Genomic DNA, 16,980 nt, shown 5'->3' on the forward strand with positions numbered 1-16,980 from the left:
ATGTTTCTGCAAAAGTGTCCACCATTCAGGCCAATCATTATCAGGAATCTGTTTCCTTTTGACCACGTGGATTATCTTCGGTCTTGGTTTCGTGATCCTCTTCACCAAATGTATTTTTGATGCTAGTTTTCTGTTCAGGAATAACAAGTAGATTCAACAATTTTTAGTTTTTCAGCCCTCCTTTTTTTTTTTCTCATTGGCATAAAGTAACTACTTATTTTACTCATTTTGAACAATGATTGCACTGATTTAACTTAGATTAATTCAAAACTCACGTGAACACCTGCCAGTTGCAGAGTGAATATAGAACTGATAAAATGATATTGGAAGCAATCAGAAGTCAACACAACTTCCTGTTTCTGGTTGCGTACCAACCTATGAAACAGGAAAGCAGGGTACCAACTTATGAGTAATCAAAACTGAAAATTCATTTTATGAACACAATACTGTCAACCGGAATATTTATATTTATAATGCATTTTGCTGTCAATAAATCGCAACTTTTTAAAAACTTAAGAAAAAAAGGTGCTGGTACTGTGTACTGCCAGAAAAAAAGCACTGATAATAATAATAATAAAAATAATAATAAAAGATGACCTAAGTCAGAAGTCAGGTACCATTAGTTCATTGGACATATTTTATACTCTGATTCTTTACTTCTGGAAAATTAAAACCATCGAGGTCCTTGTTCATTATTATGAATATTGCAAAAAAGCTTTATTCATTTCAGAGAGCCATAAATAAATTCAGGCAGTCTGTGACTTACTTAAGAGTTATGTTTTCCATTAATCATGTCTTATTGCTTGCATGTTTACATTGCATGTTATGTTTTTTCATCAAATCCTATTTTATCAAATAGGATCTCAGTATGTTATTATTAATGCAAAGTAATAAAATGCAGTATAAATAATATAAGAAAATAGAAAAATGTTTCACTTTTCCATTCAAAATTTTTGATGAAATTATCAAGGTGATGACTGAATATGGCTTGTTTCTTCTCTCCATAATAGGCTAATCTGTCATATATTTCTCTTTGGATTTTTATTTGAGTCATAAGAATCCACACAAATACCACTAAAAATATATAGCATGCAAACATTGAAAATACAGCAGGTCATGTTGAAAGTGAGATTGAAGCATGCACCATGCTCTATCTTTATAAAAACTACCATTAGATGGCATGCAAATAATACAGCTGGCTTAAGCAAAATTTTTATAATTCACCAATTTCTAGCCCTTTCTAGTCTTGTTATAAATTAATTGTAATTGTGTAAATCCAATTTATGTAAGTTGGCAACTGCCTCTATATGTTTTACGTGCCACTGTAGCTATATGATGAATTTTTTTTCTGAAGAACAAATTAATGCATCATATAACTGTTACAAATGTATGTTTGTGGTGGAGTTTTTAATACATAATTCAGATAATAAGAACAATCAAACAGTGAATCTCAAATCATGTCATTATTGCCCTGTCTGCATGCTTTCCTGGTATCTGTTAAAGGCAAGCTCTTTTCTCTTTCACATGGTGCTGTTTACTGCATTTCATGTTCTTTCAGCCTCTCCAACTGTAGCCAAATTGGTCAAATCATCAGCTCTTTGCAGTTGCCTGACTGACCTCACCATTGCCACTAGCCATTGATTATAGTGGGATGAAACTATTTTTCACAAATTAAATTTTCTGCTGGACTTCTTAAAGAGAGATATGAAGCTTGTATATGTTACCGCTAAAGTGCAAAAATCAGTTATTCTGCAGATTATCTAGGTATTGTGCAGATTAACTATGATGATCCGTTAATGTGCGGAAAATTGTTTCATTTCTCAAATTACCTAGGTAATCTGCAAATTACCTAGGTAATCTGCAGATTATAATCTGCAAATTACCTACTAGGCACTTGTTAAAGTGAAAATAAGATCTTTGCTGGAACAACAGCAACGTTTCTGTATGTTTAAATTAAGATAATGTTATTTATTTATTTTTTGATATCTAAAGAATCAAGTTAATACAATCAAACAATCAACAAATTAGTTGATAGAATCAATCATCAATCAATTAATATAATACAAGGAATCAAACGGTTTAAAATATTATTACAATTAAGAAAAAAAACATATGATAAAATTACGTTTACTTATTAAAAAACCAAACTAAAAGTGGAGGGAGAGGGGGGGGAGGAGTAGGGAAAGGAAATGAGAGAAACAAACTTTTGAACTTTAACGATACGGAAGCCGTTAATGTGCACATTACCTAGGTAAAATGCAGAAAACTCTTGATTCCGCACGTTAACGGAGCAAATCAGTTAATCTGCAGATTAGCTAGGTAATGTGCACATTAACGATTTTCGCACTTTAGCTGTAACATATACACAAACTTATCCTAAATCATAATGATTACTTCAGACTTTCTTAGTGCTTGTCAATACTTCTATATAACTGTTTCCATCAGTGTGAATTTATTATTTATTGGCAATTTTTATTTCTCTAATAACAGCTTAAAGCTCTCATTTTCTTAATATGCATCAAGTACTACTGACGTTGTTATAATTCATTTAGTATATTTGTTTTTACTTATTCAATGTTCCTGTTCAGTTGTTTTTATCTAACTCCATAATTTTAACTAGTACACCTAAGTTTGTTCACATGAAAGTGATTTAAATATCAGATTGATATCAATTATATTTATTTATGTTTACTATAAGTTTGAAATTATTATTCATAAATTCCAAAATTCTACTGCATGTACTAATATGAATCAGTCAGTTGTATGCTAAATTGCTTACATTTTCAGAGCTGTTTATGAGAGTGTTATTTTTCATTGTTTGTCAGAAACTAAACAGTTTGTAAGTTGAACAGGTTATTTGTATGCTAAGTATGCTAAGTTTAAATTTATCAAAATAATTAGATATTTGGTTAAAAAAAAAGTCACTTAACTCATTTACTCACTCTTCCAATTATTATTAAATTGTTCACATTTTTCTTGTCTATATATGCATGAGGATGTTTTTGTTTGTTTACTGGAAACCAAATTTGAAAAAGTTTAATGAGTTTTTCCTTGTGAATGAAGAAGGTGACTTGTGAATAAATTTAGCATAATAACTTTACCCAATTATTAATGCTTAATGTACAAATGTATTATAAAAACTGCTAATCCTTTTTAATTCTATGAATTCTAAATATTTCTGTAGTGTGAATACTTATAATTTATGAATTTTGTGAGAAAATATTTGTTAAATGATCCACTGTTAATTCTTCAGTAACATGCTTGTTTTTCATGTACCAAGTATTGCTGAAATTTATATCTTATAATGGCATGTAATTTCTTTGTCTTTTCAAAGTTTTTGATTATTTCAATTACATCATGTGCAACGTGTTGCATTCAAAAAATCTGTAGAGCATTATTCCTTGACATCACCTGATAATTTTATTTGTGAAGTGGTTGTAAAAGTACTGCAAAAGTTGGTCAAAAAGAGAATTCAGGAATGGGTGGATAGATTATGATACTCTATGAGGTGACAGCATGGCTTGTGAAGTGTAGGTCATGCCTTAGTAATTTATTAACTTTTTATAATAGGGTGAAAGCTGAGTTGGATAAAAGGAATGGCTACACGATGAAACTGCTGGATTTAGCAAAGGTGTTTGAAAGGATATCATGTGGAACTCTCCTAATGCAAACTGCTACAATTGGGGATAGATATGAAACTGGTGATATGGATAAAAAAATGGCTGATGGACAGATACCAAAAAGTAGTATATGAAGGAGCAGAATCCAGGAGAGGGCAGGTAACTATTGGTGTGCCATACGGCTCAGTGATTGGATCACTGCTGTTTAATTTGTACATAAATGATATCAGAAATATGAAAGGCAATATTCAGTTGTTTGCTGATGATTCAAAGGTAGAGTAATAGTTAATCAAGGTGGTGTAGAGAGCTTGCAAGATGATTTGAATAAGCTAATAGTAAGGGCAGAATATAATGGATGTCTAAATGCGCAGAACAGAAAAATAGTGAATGGTTAGAAGAATAAATAATCTTAAATATTGTGCCCTTTCTCCTTAACTATTCTTAAATATGCAGTAAAACAAATAATAGAAAAAGCAGAAAAAAACCAATTGTTTCTCTGTTTAGCCTTCATTGATTATGAAAAAGCATTTGATTCCATCAAAACTAATGCAATAATCAAAGCACTCCAGAATCGGGGAGTTCCTGGAGAATATATGGACCTCCTCCAGGCAATATACTTCACTGCAACAGTCCAATTTCACAAGCAAGTAGCAATAAAATATCAATTGAAAAAAGGTGTCAGACAAGGAGACTCTCTATCACCCAAAATCTACAGCAGTCCTTCAAGAAATATTTAATAATATAAACTGACTGGTTAGCCGAGTGGTTAGCATATCCGCTGTCCACCCAAAAGACTGTGGGTTCGAATCTTGCCATGGGCATGGATGTTTGTGATTGTCTGTGATACTAGTGGTGGTGGTCGGCAGTAGATGGTGTTGGTGTAGATGATGAAGGTAGTTGCGGTTGGTGAAGACGAAGAGTTGTAGAGTAGATGCCTCCCTCAACAAGTCTTTGGACTCCCTAGAGGTGTTATGTAATAATAATAATAATAAACCCTGGTATAAAAATTAATAACAGAAACTTAACACACCTAAGATATGCAGATGTTATCATAATTTTTGCAAACACTCCAGAAGACCTTAATATAATGATAGAAGACCTATATCGTGAAAGCAGAAAAGTCAGTCTAAAGATAAACAGAGAAAAAACTAAAATCATGTTTAATCATTTTGTAACACCAAAAAACATAATAATAGAAAACAATTTCTTGGAATGAGTCTCTTCATATACATACTTAGGTCATCTCGTTGATCTAAACTGTGAATTCCAAAAGGAAATAAATAGGAGAGTTCAACTTGCCTGGAGTGCATTCAGAAAATTGAAAAGCATTTTTCAAAACAATGATGTCCCATTCTGTTTAAAAAGGAAGACATTTAACCAATGTATACTTCCAGTCATCTCATATGGTTGTGAAACTTGGTTGCTAACAAAAGCACTGGCAAATAAATTAACAACAACTCAAAGAAAAATGGAGAGGTTGATGCTAGGCATCACATTAAAAGATAAGAAGCGAAACACCTGGATAAGAAGCCAGACTCGCATCACTGACATCATTCTTCACCACAAGCGACAAAAATGGAAATGGGCCGGACATCTATCCAGATGAGTGATGGACCACCATACTAACGAACTGGATTCCTAAACAAGGGAAATGAGAATATCCTAAAAGAAGGTGGAGTGATGAATCGTCAAAGTTTGTTGGGGAAAACTGTTCAAGCATTGCCAAGAACAGAGAAAGGTGGAAAGAACTGCAGGAGGCCTTCATCCAGCAGTGGACAGAAAATAGCTAAAGAAGAAGAAGATAACTATTATTCCTAAATATTCTTAAATATGGTGCTCTTTCTCCCAAGCCATCCTATCCCAGTTCTGTAACAATTAATATTCCATCTACAGAGCCTGTAGTAAGAAAGAATATTAATAACTATATATGGAATAAAAATTTTCAGAAAGCGAAATATTAAATAATATATAAAATCTTTCTTATATGTGAAATATTTCTTTTTTTTTCACATATATCCACGAAGAATTATCGTGCGATTAATTTTCCCCGCGATGAATTGTCTGCGATCAGTTTTTCCGCAATTAATTGTTGCTGATGAATTGTCCAGACATGTGAAAGTTATCTCAAGAAGGGGAAACTGATCTTGAAAGCATATTGGAATATTAAAAGTAAGAGTGTATGGGAGAGGGTGAAGTAGAATCTTTCTTGAAGGTTATTTCTTACAGCTGTTTCAATAGCATTGATATTCACTAAATTCTCTTTAACCCCCAGGTTGAGAATAGTGAGGAGATCACTGTTATGGCAGATCTTGAAGCTTTAGTTATTTCAGTACTACAGGGTTTCTCAGATGAAAAAAAAAAAAGGAATGGAGAGTACTGTCATCAGCAGAAATGTAAATAGAATTGATGTAAAGGAGGAAGAGTGGGTGAGAGTAGAGAACCCTGATGAAAGAACACGCAATCATTAGAGAGGAAGCTAGCAATGTGATCACAATGATCATGAGGGAGACCATAAGAGCTTGTTGAGACGGCTTCAATGCTAGAAATGCCTTTGAGATATCAAGAGCAACTACGTGGGTTTCTCCAAATCTTTCCATGGCCTTTGTCAATAAGGCAGTAAGGGTAGAGAGGAAGTTTGTTGTAGAATGAGAATGGCAGAACCATATTGGCAATCACTAACTGATGAGTCTCCAGATTGTGAAGAAGGTTGTTTGTGACCTTTTTTTTCATCATTTTCAAAAGTACTAAGATGAGGGCAGTGGGACAATAGTTTGTTGGCTGGTTTTTATTTCCCTTTTTTGGGTACAAGCTGGATAAAGGCTTACTTCTGTGCTGTTAGGTAGATTGAAGGTGAATATAGCATCTGTATTTTTAAATTTAAAATAATTTTTAAAAGAGTATTGAGCAATTAATATATTGAATCAAACGTTTCACTCTCATTTCCTGAAAAAATTCTTTTTTTGCATTATGTTGTTGTTCTCACAAATGAGCAGTATATCCTCTTGATAATGCTGCATGTATAAAATCTAGTAAAATGTTAGGTATCAGATAATTTTATTTTAAGAATTATTAAATTGTTATAAAAGAGTTATTTTTAAATGCTTTATTATCATAACGTGATGTGTTAGATTTACATTACTGCATTTTTATTTTTTTGGGGGGGGGAACATTTAATAATATTTAAAGCCTGTCACTAGCTCAGTTGGTAATATATAGTTTGTTGCTTGTTCATTGCCAAAACGGAAGGTTTGAATCTTATGTAAAACATGGATGTCTGTAAAAGCTTGATCTGCACATGCCTATATAGCTCCTTGAGTTTATATAAGGGCTTATCTTTTTTTTTTTTTTTTACTTTCTTTCTTTTTTTTTTTTTTTTATAGGAAATTCCAAGGAGTTCTTTCATATGTGGCAAATAGAGGGATGAATGACTATGAATGGATGAGTGCTGATGGTAGTGAGGCGACAAAAGTAAACAAAATAATTGAGTTACCAAGTGACCATTTTGCAAGGGTCTATTATCCAAGTGAGGATATTGCTATGATAGATGTGATGGCAGGAATTGACATAAGAATAGAGGTTGATGAATTAGAAGTACTCTTTGCTAATACATCTGTGGAATTAAATGGGATATTAAGCTTGCATATTATGAGATTGTGGAAAGGAATTGATATTACCTCTGGCTAGGTCATTGAATTTAATTCTCAGCTCTGGTAATGTTCTAAGGGATTGGAAGGAGGGCAAAATAATTCTCTCGCATAAAGGAGGTTCCATGACTGCAGCAGCAAATTATAGACACTCAGTATCTTTGAAGTGGTGGTAAAAGTATTGGAAAAGTTGGTCAAATACAATTCAGAAATAGGTTTATAAGAATCTGATATTCTATGAAGGGGTAGGTCATGCCTTAGTAATTTACTGACTTTTTGTAATAGTGACAGCGAGATTGGATAAAGGGAATGGCTACATAATGATACTGCTTGATATTGCAAAGGTGTTTGAAAGGATACTACATGGAACTCTGTTGCTCAAATTGGAACAAATGAGGATGGTATGAAACTAATTATATGGATACAAGGGTGACTGATGGACAGATACCAAAGAGTAGTATATGGAGGAGCAGAATCCAGCACTGTGCTGCAAAGCTTTGTGTGCTCAGACTACTGTTGTTTAATTTGTACCCAAATGATATATAAAGATAAGCCGAAATTTGAAACGTTTTTGTCACGTTTTTTGTCTCTTCATTGTTTTGAAATGTCCAACAATGTGTTTGCCTTCATGAGACAAACATATATATATATATATATATATATATATATATATATATGGAATGATTTGAAGGGAAATATTCATTTTCTGCTGATTATGAAATTGGGTGGTGGTGTGACAGTAATCAGGGCATTGTGATTGCTTGCAGAATGATTTAAATAGATTCACAGCTTGAGCAAAAGATAAATGGGTGCCAATTCAATGTGGAAAACTAAAGTTATGCATTTTGGAATGAAAAGATTACTAGCTGTGTGCACCAGATTGATGAAACAGTACCCCAAGGAAATTGATGAAGCTAGGGATTTGAGAGTGTTGATGAAAAGAGAATTGAAGTTCAGAGTGCATATTGTTAAATTGTCCAAGGTAGCTCATAGGATTACTTAGTTATTGAAGATTTAGTGGTGAGTGGTCTGTGGAATGCTCCACCCTGTGATGTTGGATTGCAGGCTTGAGTTTGTGAGTTACAAAAGTTGGTTGATAGATGGAAAAGAAAATATATAATAGAAACATTTAAGTTACTTAAAAGGATTTTATAGGGTTGATGCAAAGGAAATATTTCAGTCCTTGGCTGAAGGATAGAACAAGGGATCATCCTGGAAATTGAGTTAATACATGGTTAGTAAAAGTGTGAGGATTAGATTTGTCACTTTAAGAGAGCGGAATGACTGTAATGGATTGCCATGGTCTGTGAGTGTTTTGTCTGTTAGTGAGTTCAAAGAGAAGTACAATAGATAATGTGTGGATAGTATGGGTTTCCTGCAGTGGGTCTTCAGACTCAATGGTAGGTACCTGTATAATAGTAATAATAATCAAGATCAAGAATCATAGAGATTGTTATTGTTTTAACTAGGTGCATTAAATTTTAACTGATTGAGGTCATATATATCTGTATAGTTTCTAATTCATTGTCATATATTTCAGGGTTGCAGAATGGGAGCTGAAGCTGTTTTGGCATTACTTGAAGCTACTCCAGATTCAGAGGCTTGTGTTGTATCACTAGATGGCAACCAAGCTGTGCGAGTGCCATTGATGCAGTGTGTAGCAAAGGTACTAATTTAGATAAATATTAAGATATGTTTGCAAAAAGGTTTCTTATGATTTTGCTGTGAAATACTGTAATTTTGATTTAAAAAAAAAAAAAAAAAAACAGATACTGTTACTCTCACTATAGTGAACTCATGGGGTCAATGGAAAGAGTTTATGGTAGTTTGCTACAGTGTTATTTAGTTATCTTACAGTGTTATGCTATTCTTAGAATAGCATTCTGCCTCTGAAGCTTTGGTCAAGGCTTTTCAGTAGTTTATTTCAGCATAGAGATAAAGAAGTTATCATTCTTTTTTATGAGGCCTTGATGCACCGACATCTGCTGATCAGAGATCAGCAGATGTCAATCAATGAGGTAAGGGGATTAGATGGGATTTTGATATGAGCTTTAAAGGGATGTGCTAAGGAACTTACTAGTCCATTAACCTGGCTAAAGTCTTGCGAGAGTTCAAGTTCCTGAGGAATAGGAGGATGGGATCAGGTTAATGGATTGCATTGGTAACTGGCTTTCTGATAGATATAAGAATGGGTGGGGGAGTAGGATCACAGAGTAAGAGAGTTACAAGCGAAGCTCTAAGAGATCAGTAGTGGAGTCATTACTGTTCAATCTTTTTCAGATATCATCATTGAACTACAGAGAGCTATTCAGTTCTTTGTAGATAATGTGAAGCTTGGATGGTTATTAGTAATAGTGCCAATGCTTTGGCTCATCAAGGGATGTCTGAATAAGCTGGAAAGATGGGCTGATGAACAGGGATGTTAGTTTATTATGGCTAAATATAAGGTTTTGAAATTTGCAAATGCAAATGAAATGCTTTATACTCATTTGATGGAGCTATATTGGATGAAGTGGAAGAAGCAAGGATCATTTGCAGATCGCAAATTTCAAAACCTTATATTTAGCCATAATAAATCAATATCCCTGTTCATCAGCCCATCTTTCTAGCTTATTCAGATATCTCTTGATTAAACCTGCTGTTTAATTATTTCTTTGTGCTGTAAATATTCCATTAAACTGTATCACGAGTGTAAACCAGCACCTAAGTCTAAGTACTCATAAAATTGTAAAATAAGGTAGGTTTGAAATGGATGAATGAACAGGTGAGGCATGCAATCCCTATGAAAGCATTGTAGAGGCAGCACAAGATGAATAGCAATAATCAGTTGCTGAGGAATACAAATAGCATTGTATTACAAATAACTTGCTAGGCAAGGATAACAAAATGTAGTATGATGTATTTAGCTAATGAGGTCAAACTAAATCCCAGATACCTTCAATACATGGCCAATAGAAGAAAGAATGGTTATGAAGGACGATATTGATTGTGAAAATGTTGGAATAACAGCTTTGGTGGATATATGAGGGTGGTCTGAAAAGTTCTCGGCCTCGACCATAGACGCCAACACTATTCGCAAGATTTTTTTTTCTAAGTTGGTACATCTGTCATAAGCATCCATGTGAAATTGCAAATCATTTTATCAAGTAGTTTGTTTTATACAGCTGTCTGCAAAAGTGTTGTCTGTATCCCTTGAAATGGATAAAATTGAGTATCATGTGGTTATAAAATTCTTTGTAAAAGGTTTAATGCCAAAAGAAATTCATTTGAAGTTCATAAACGTTTATGGACACTCTTCTCCTTCATTTTTGACAATTAAGAAATGGGCTGCCGAGTTTAAACATGGCCGTACCAGCCTTGAAGATGATCCATGTGAAGGATGTCCAAAAAGTGTAACAACACCTGAAATCATTGATCAAGTGCACAATATAGTATTGGATGACCAGCGAGTCAAAGTGCGTGAAATTGCTGAGACTATAGGCATTTCAAAAGAATGTGTAGGATATATTTTGCATGAAGAACTGCAAATGAAAAGGCTTTGTGCAAAATGGATTCCGCACGTGTCCACAGCAGATCAAAAACGCACTCGCATGAAAATCTCTGAACAGTGCTTGGAGCGTTTTAACAAGAATAAAACTGATTTTATGCCTCAATCAGACTTGGATTCACCATTACACACCAGAATCTAAACAGCAGTCAAAACAGTAGGCAGAAGCCGGTTTCAGCGCCAAAGAAGACAGTCAGTTCCATCAGCAGGAAAGGTCATGGCATCCCAAAACAGAGACACACATAAAACAGTAACCGGGGAATATTATTCTGATCTTTTAACCAGACTAGACAAAAAAATTCGTGAGAATAGACCCTGTTTGCAGAAGAAAAAATCATCTTTCATCAGGATAAAGCATGTGTCCACAAAGGTGTTTTGGCAATGGGAAAATTAAGGGATCTGCACAATGAATTGTTGGAACATCCACCCTATTTCCCAGATTTGGCTCCCTCTGACTTCTATCTCTTCCCAAAACTAAAACTCTTCCTTTCTGGTCAACATTTTTCTTCGAATCAAGAGGTGATTGCAGCTGTCGAGAGGTATTTTGCAGATCTTACTGAGAACCACTACAGGGATGGGATAATGGTGCTGAAGCATCGCAGGAATAAATGTATTAGTCTTAAGGGAGATTATGTTGAATAATAATAAATTTGAAATTATAAATTCGTCTTTTCATTGTTATGCCGATAACTTTGAGATCATCCTCATAGTTGAGATACTAAATGTGCAATTCATAAGGATATTTCATACTTGTAAATGTGACATCGTGCTAAATTTAAGGGCACTAGGAATGGAAGAGGAGGCACTGATGGTGAATGAACAGGAGGTACATGAAAATTGAGTAAACTTGGTGTGAATAATGCTGTAGGACTTGGTGACATATCACTGCATATTTTAAGGGATTCCAGGGAGTTTACAACATTGACAGACCTTTTTAAAATGAATTTTAGATTAAGTCAAGTTCCAAATGAGTGAAAGAGGCCAAAAATTGTTTGCTTTCATAAGGGAGATGATAAGAGTAAAACTTTGAATTATAGGCCAATCTTTGTGTCTGGAGTTGTGGTTAAGTGTTGGAGAGGTTAGTCAGGAATAACATTCAGAATTGGGTTGGCTTAAGGAAGATTATGTTTTAGCAATCTACTTGTAACTAGGTGATAAATGTATTGGACAATGAAAATGAATACACAGTGGTATATTTAGATTTTGTAAAGGCCTTTGATAAATTTCCACATGATAAGCTGATGATTAAATTGGAAAGGATGGTTTGGATAGTAGATTAGTGCTCTGGATTTTAGATTGGTTGTCTGAAGGATATCAGCAATTTCTATATGAAGAGCAATATTCTATAAAAGTAGTCACTGGTGGTGTACCCTGAAGGTCTGTTTTTGGACCATTGATGCTTAACTTATATGTTAATGATAATGGGAGATGTTTGAATGGTGGTATTCATTTGTTTTCAAATGATGCAAATTTGGAAATCAGTATCAAGAGTAAAGCAAACAGATCACAACCATTGCCTCTTCAGCTTCTAAAAAACTAGGATCTCTCGCTTTTGCTCAAGATGTTATTTCACCTCTTTCACATATAGAGTGCGATCATATAGCCTTATACATATAGCCTTATACAAATCTCACATATAGCCTTATACAAATCGCAAATCTATCCAGCTATTAAATATTGCTCTCACATATAGAGTGCGATCCCTAAAAGCTCTCTCAAAATGCTTGACTCAATGCAGAGGAAAGATTTGATTGATAAATGACCCATCTCTTACCAACTCACTCCTCTCACTTTCACACAGATGTTTGGTCTCTGCATTTTGTGTATTCCATAAATATTTCCATGGGAAATGTTCATCTGAAATAGTGTCATCATTCCTCCACGTAGTATTAAGCTCATTAAAACATGTGTAGCTGCTGCTCAACATCCCTTCACAGTGCACCTTGAAACCCACAGAACAGGATTTTTTTCCTCCTCCTTCATCCCTGTTACTGCTGTATTGTGGAACAGTCTTCCCCCCTGATGTGTTTCCAAGGAATACCATATACGGTCTTTTAAATCAAATGTAAAGAAGTTCCTCCTCTCCCAACCCACTATCCATATACGGTACTAATGTACTATAGGTTGATCAACCAACCTCTCATGTATGGGCTCAACATTAAACAGATGTTGCTTTGCAAGATGATGTGAATATACTGAATGAATGGGCATGAGAATAGGGTTGACAGTTCAATATTGCAAATCGTAAGGTTTTAAAATTTGGAAAAGAAAGATGGGATAGAGTTAATGCCACATTGACTCCATCCCATCTTACACTTGGTGGTGATATATTGGAGGAGATGGAGGAAAAGATGGATCTGGGAGTGATGATGGACTGGGACCTGAAGTTTTGGGGGACACATTCCCAAAACTGCAAGGACACTACAGTAAATTATGGCAATGATGTGGAGGATATTGATATGTAGAGGTAAGGATGTTTTTGTTCCATTGTTTAAGGCTTTAATCTAGCCATGTATGGACGTATGGTGTATGGATTTGGTCACCTAGTTTTTAAAAGGATGAAGAGATATGTGTTCCAAGATTGATTGAATATGATGGTTTCTGGAATGTTGAGGTATAAGAACAGACTGAAGGAATGTATTTTGCAAAGTGTTGTAGATAATAGGAGGTTGGGAAAAGGGGAAATATGACTGAGACATGATAAGCTGGTAATGGATTATCACTAGATCAATGTTGATGAGGTTTTTCACATAATGGAGAAGATGGGAGGGGGGGGGGGGAACATGAGGCTGTGTAAGAGGGGGGGGTTGGCATGCCCATGTGTGTGTGTGTGTGTGTGTGGTGAGTATGGAGACAGCGAATGCATTTAAGGCTTTTATGATCTTCTGTGTGTATGACATTGGGAATTCCTGCAGTGAGTCGTTGAACTCCATGAAAGACTGATGATAATGTTTTATTTTATTTTTTTATAAATTAGGTGACTTATGTATTAAGCAATCTTATAAGGTTAAAAGAATGCTATTTATTTATTTTCAAACTCATTATGTTAGCTGTGCCATTTATTGTAAAAATAATATATATATATATATATATATATATATATGTGTGTGTGTGTGTGTGTGTGTGTGTGTGTGTGTGCATTTACACACACACACACACACTCAATGGACAAAACATTAGAAATGCCTATCAAAGTGTGTCGATCCTCTAGCACGAGTAACAGCCTGTACACTCTGAGACATCGACTCCATCAAATGCCAGAAGAATTCCAGCCATGCAGAACACACACACACACTCACTCTTCTGTGTTTATATATATTTGTGTGTTTTTCCAATGCCTCTAAAAAAAAAAAAATTAGGCTCATACCACAAGTATTGTTTTAATATTTCTAGGTTCTTTTCTCTATATTTTCTTCCAAAGTTTCCATTTCCCCAGGACTTTAAACTTTGATATATTATATTCACTTATTGTACTCTCTTAAATAAGACATGAGAATTCTAATACAAAAAAGAAATTGTTTAATATCTCACATCCACACATTTAAGTTTCAATTGAGGACTAAAAGAAAAAAATTTATTATTATTATTCAGGCCTCCATGGAGTCAAGACTCATCGCAGGAGGCCTCTCCAAGGACACACAGTCTATCATACCACTCCTTAAACTCATTGACCGTTCTTGCTGTCACCGCTCTATCAGGCAATGCATTCCACAGTTCAACCACCCTCCATGCAAAGAAATTACTCCTCACCCTCTTGCTCACAACTTCCTTTCGTAACTTGGGATGGCCCCTTGTCATCACTCCTTCCTGCTGTTCAATCAAGTGAAAGAACTCTCCAGTGTCAACCATGTAATCACCTCTCGTCTCAATCATATCACTTCTCTTTCTTCTATCTACCAAACTCTGCAGTCCACATTCCCTCAGCCAATCCTCATAACTAACATTGTACAGTTCTGAAACCATCTTTGTTATCTGCCTCTGTACCCTTTCCACAGTTAATTTATCTCCTTCAAATCCTGAGGACCAAATCTGAGAACAGTAGTCTAAGTGTGGTCTGATCAGGGTCTTATACAACGGAATAATAACTCTTTTATCTCTACAGGTCAGCATCCTTCTCAGTATTGCAGCAATCCTCTGTGTTACCTTCACCATCTTTTGCAATATGTCCCTTGAATTTCAGGTTTCTATCAATCATCAACCCCAGATCTCTTGTCTCCCCTACTTCCACCAGTACAACTTCTCCAATAGAGAATGAAGTGTCTCCCAAACCTCAACACCTTACATTTTGCTGCATTAAACCGAACCCCTCCCCCCATTCATTTGCCCATCTGTCTAGCTTATTCAAATCCTCTTGCAGGGCTACCACATCTGCACTATAACTAATAACCCTTCCCAGCTTCACATCATCCGCAAAAAATTGAATATCCCCCCTGCAATTTACTGACAATGTCATTGATATAAAGGTTAAACAATATAGGTCCCCAGTACTGAGCCTTGTGGGACCCCACTTGTAACCTTCTGCCTCCTTGAAACTGCCCCACCTAACTCTCTGATACCTATCAGACAGCCAATCCTGAATCCATTTGAGCAACCTGACATCCAAACTCGTGTGCTGCACTTTAATAGCTTATCATGTGGCACCCCTGTCAAATGCCTTCGCTAAATCCAAGAAAATGGCAGTGTATGCCTTTCCCTCATCTACTGCTCTCGTAACTTTATTATAAAAGGCTAGCCTATTACTAAAACAAGAGCACCCCTTAACAAATCTATGTTGACTCTCAGAGATAGCATTACCCTCATCTGCCAATGTTGTATACAGTGCCTCACTAATTTCTCCAAGATCTTAACAACTACTGATGACACACAAACTGGTTTATAATTAGACACTTCTAAGTTGTTGTTAGAACTTAGACACTTCTTGTTGTCAGAAAATTTCTAACAACAAAACTAAGAAAATTAAATTTCCTTGCAAATCCTTTTTAGGATTAACAGTTTGGACTCTCCAGTACATTCAGAACAATCAGTTCCAGAATGATAACAATTTTATTATGCAATTTCAGCCTATTCCAGTAGTAGTGCAGTTCTTGAACTTAAAAAAAAAATAACTTCGACTCCATCTGTTGCCAATACGAAACTTTGCCAAAGTTTAATGATATTTCATAATTTAAACTAGTTACAAACTATCTTATTAACATCAAAATTTTATGAATGATTTTATAAAATTTTCTTTATTCTTTACAGAGATGAAAGCAAGTGAATTTAACCTTAACAGTAAATCAAAATTCATAATAGAGTATTAAAAGAAACTGTATTACATATTATGGTAAATGGAGGGGAGGGGGGGGGTAAATGAAATATGTTTATTTATTCCAATTTGTTTCCAGCTTTTTATAAAATTGCTGAGTACATAAGTCACCTCATTTATAAAAAAAAATAAAGAAAGAAAGAAAATTAAAAAATGTGGTGTGATCAAAAAAACTTTGCATATGAAATAGTTTCATAAGTTTATTTAATATAGAGAGTCATATATAGAAAGTCTGCTTTAATATACAATAATGCATAAAAACACTTCCTTCTTTGGCATGTATACCATTCATGATGTGATGAGTTTCACTCTTTATTGAGTGAAATGGGAAGAGATTTCCAGACTATGATCTAAAAAAAAAGATCACTCTAAACTTGCATCATTCCGTGATACTCAGTTATGGTTCTGCCAAACAGTATGCTTGTGCTCTAGCCAGTGACCAAGAAGAATCTACTTCTCTTAGGATCGGCCAGTTTGTTCCTTATGAGATCTAAAAACTGTGACTGATTCAAAAAAGATCATTCATTACTGCATATCTTAATCACTCCAGGATACTGAGTCTTTGCATAGGTTTTGCCAGATAGCACTATGCAAAACCTTAGTTCTGTACAGCAGCAAGCAAAAACCTCCACCCTGCCAATCTTGGCTATATATATGCAGCAGTGCATAAGGGCTCACTTACAGCCAAGAACTTGCCAACACACCTGACCTTGGCTCTAATAAAGAACCAGTAGCCAGCTCGAACTTGCTCAATCTCTTAGAATAAGCTTCCTCATCAATGGGATGGGGTTTGCATACAGTTCGTTTAATGTTTTGAATAACTTCTCCCTTATTTCATTGTAAATTTATTCATTTCACTTCCTA

The 16,980-nt window shown here is 34.9% G+C and overlaps 1 protein-coding gene across 1 annotated transcript in view; it reads left to right on the top strand.

Moving 5' to 3' along the window:
- LOC150107472 (ATP-dependent 6-phosphofructokinase-like) overlaps positions 1–16,980 on the top strand; it is a 443,838-nt gene that overhangs the window by 204,303 nt on the left and 222,555 nt on the right. The window contains exon 10 of the mRNA XM_090391320.1: positions 8,805–8,930. Within this exon, the coding sequence (XP_090247446.1) occupies positions 8,805–8,930 (126 nt within the window). The remainder of the gene's footprint in view (positions 1–8,804; positions 8,931–16,980) is intronic.

Source organism: Typopeltis vanoorti, chromosome 4 (assembly GCF_054136105.1).
Source record: "Typopeltis vanoorti isolate ZY-2024b chromosome 4, IOZ_Tvanoo_1.0, whole genome shotgun sequence".
In the NCBI taxonomy this organism is placed as follows: Eukaryota; Metazoa; Arthropoda; class Arachnida; order Uropygi; family Thelyphonidae; genus Typopeltis; species Typopeltis vanoorti.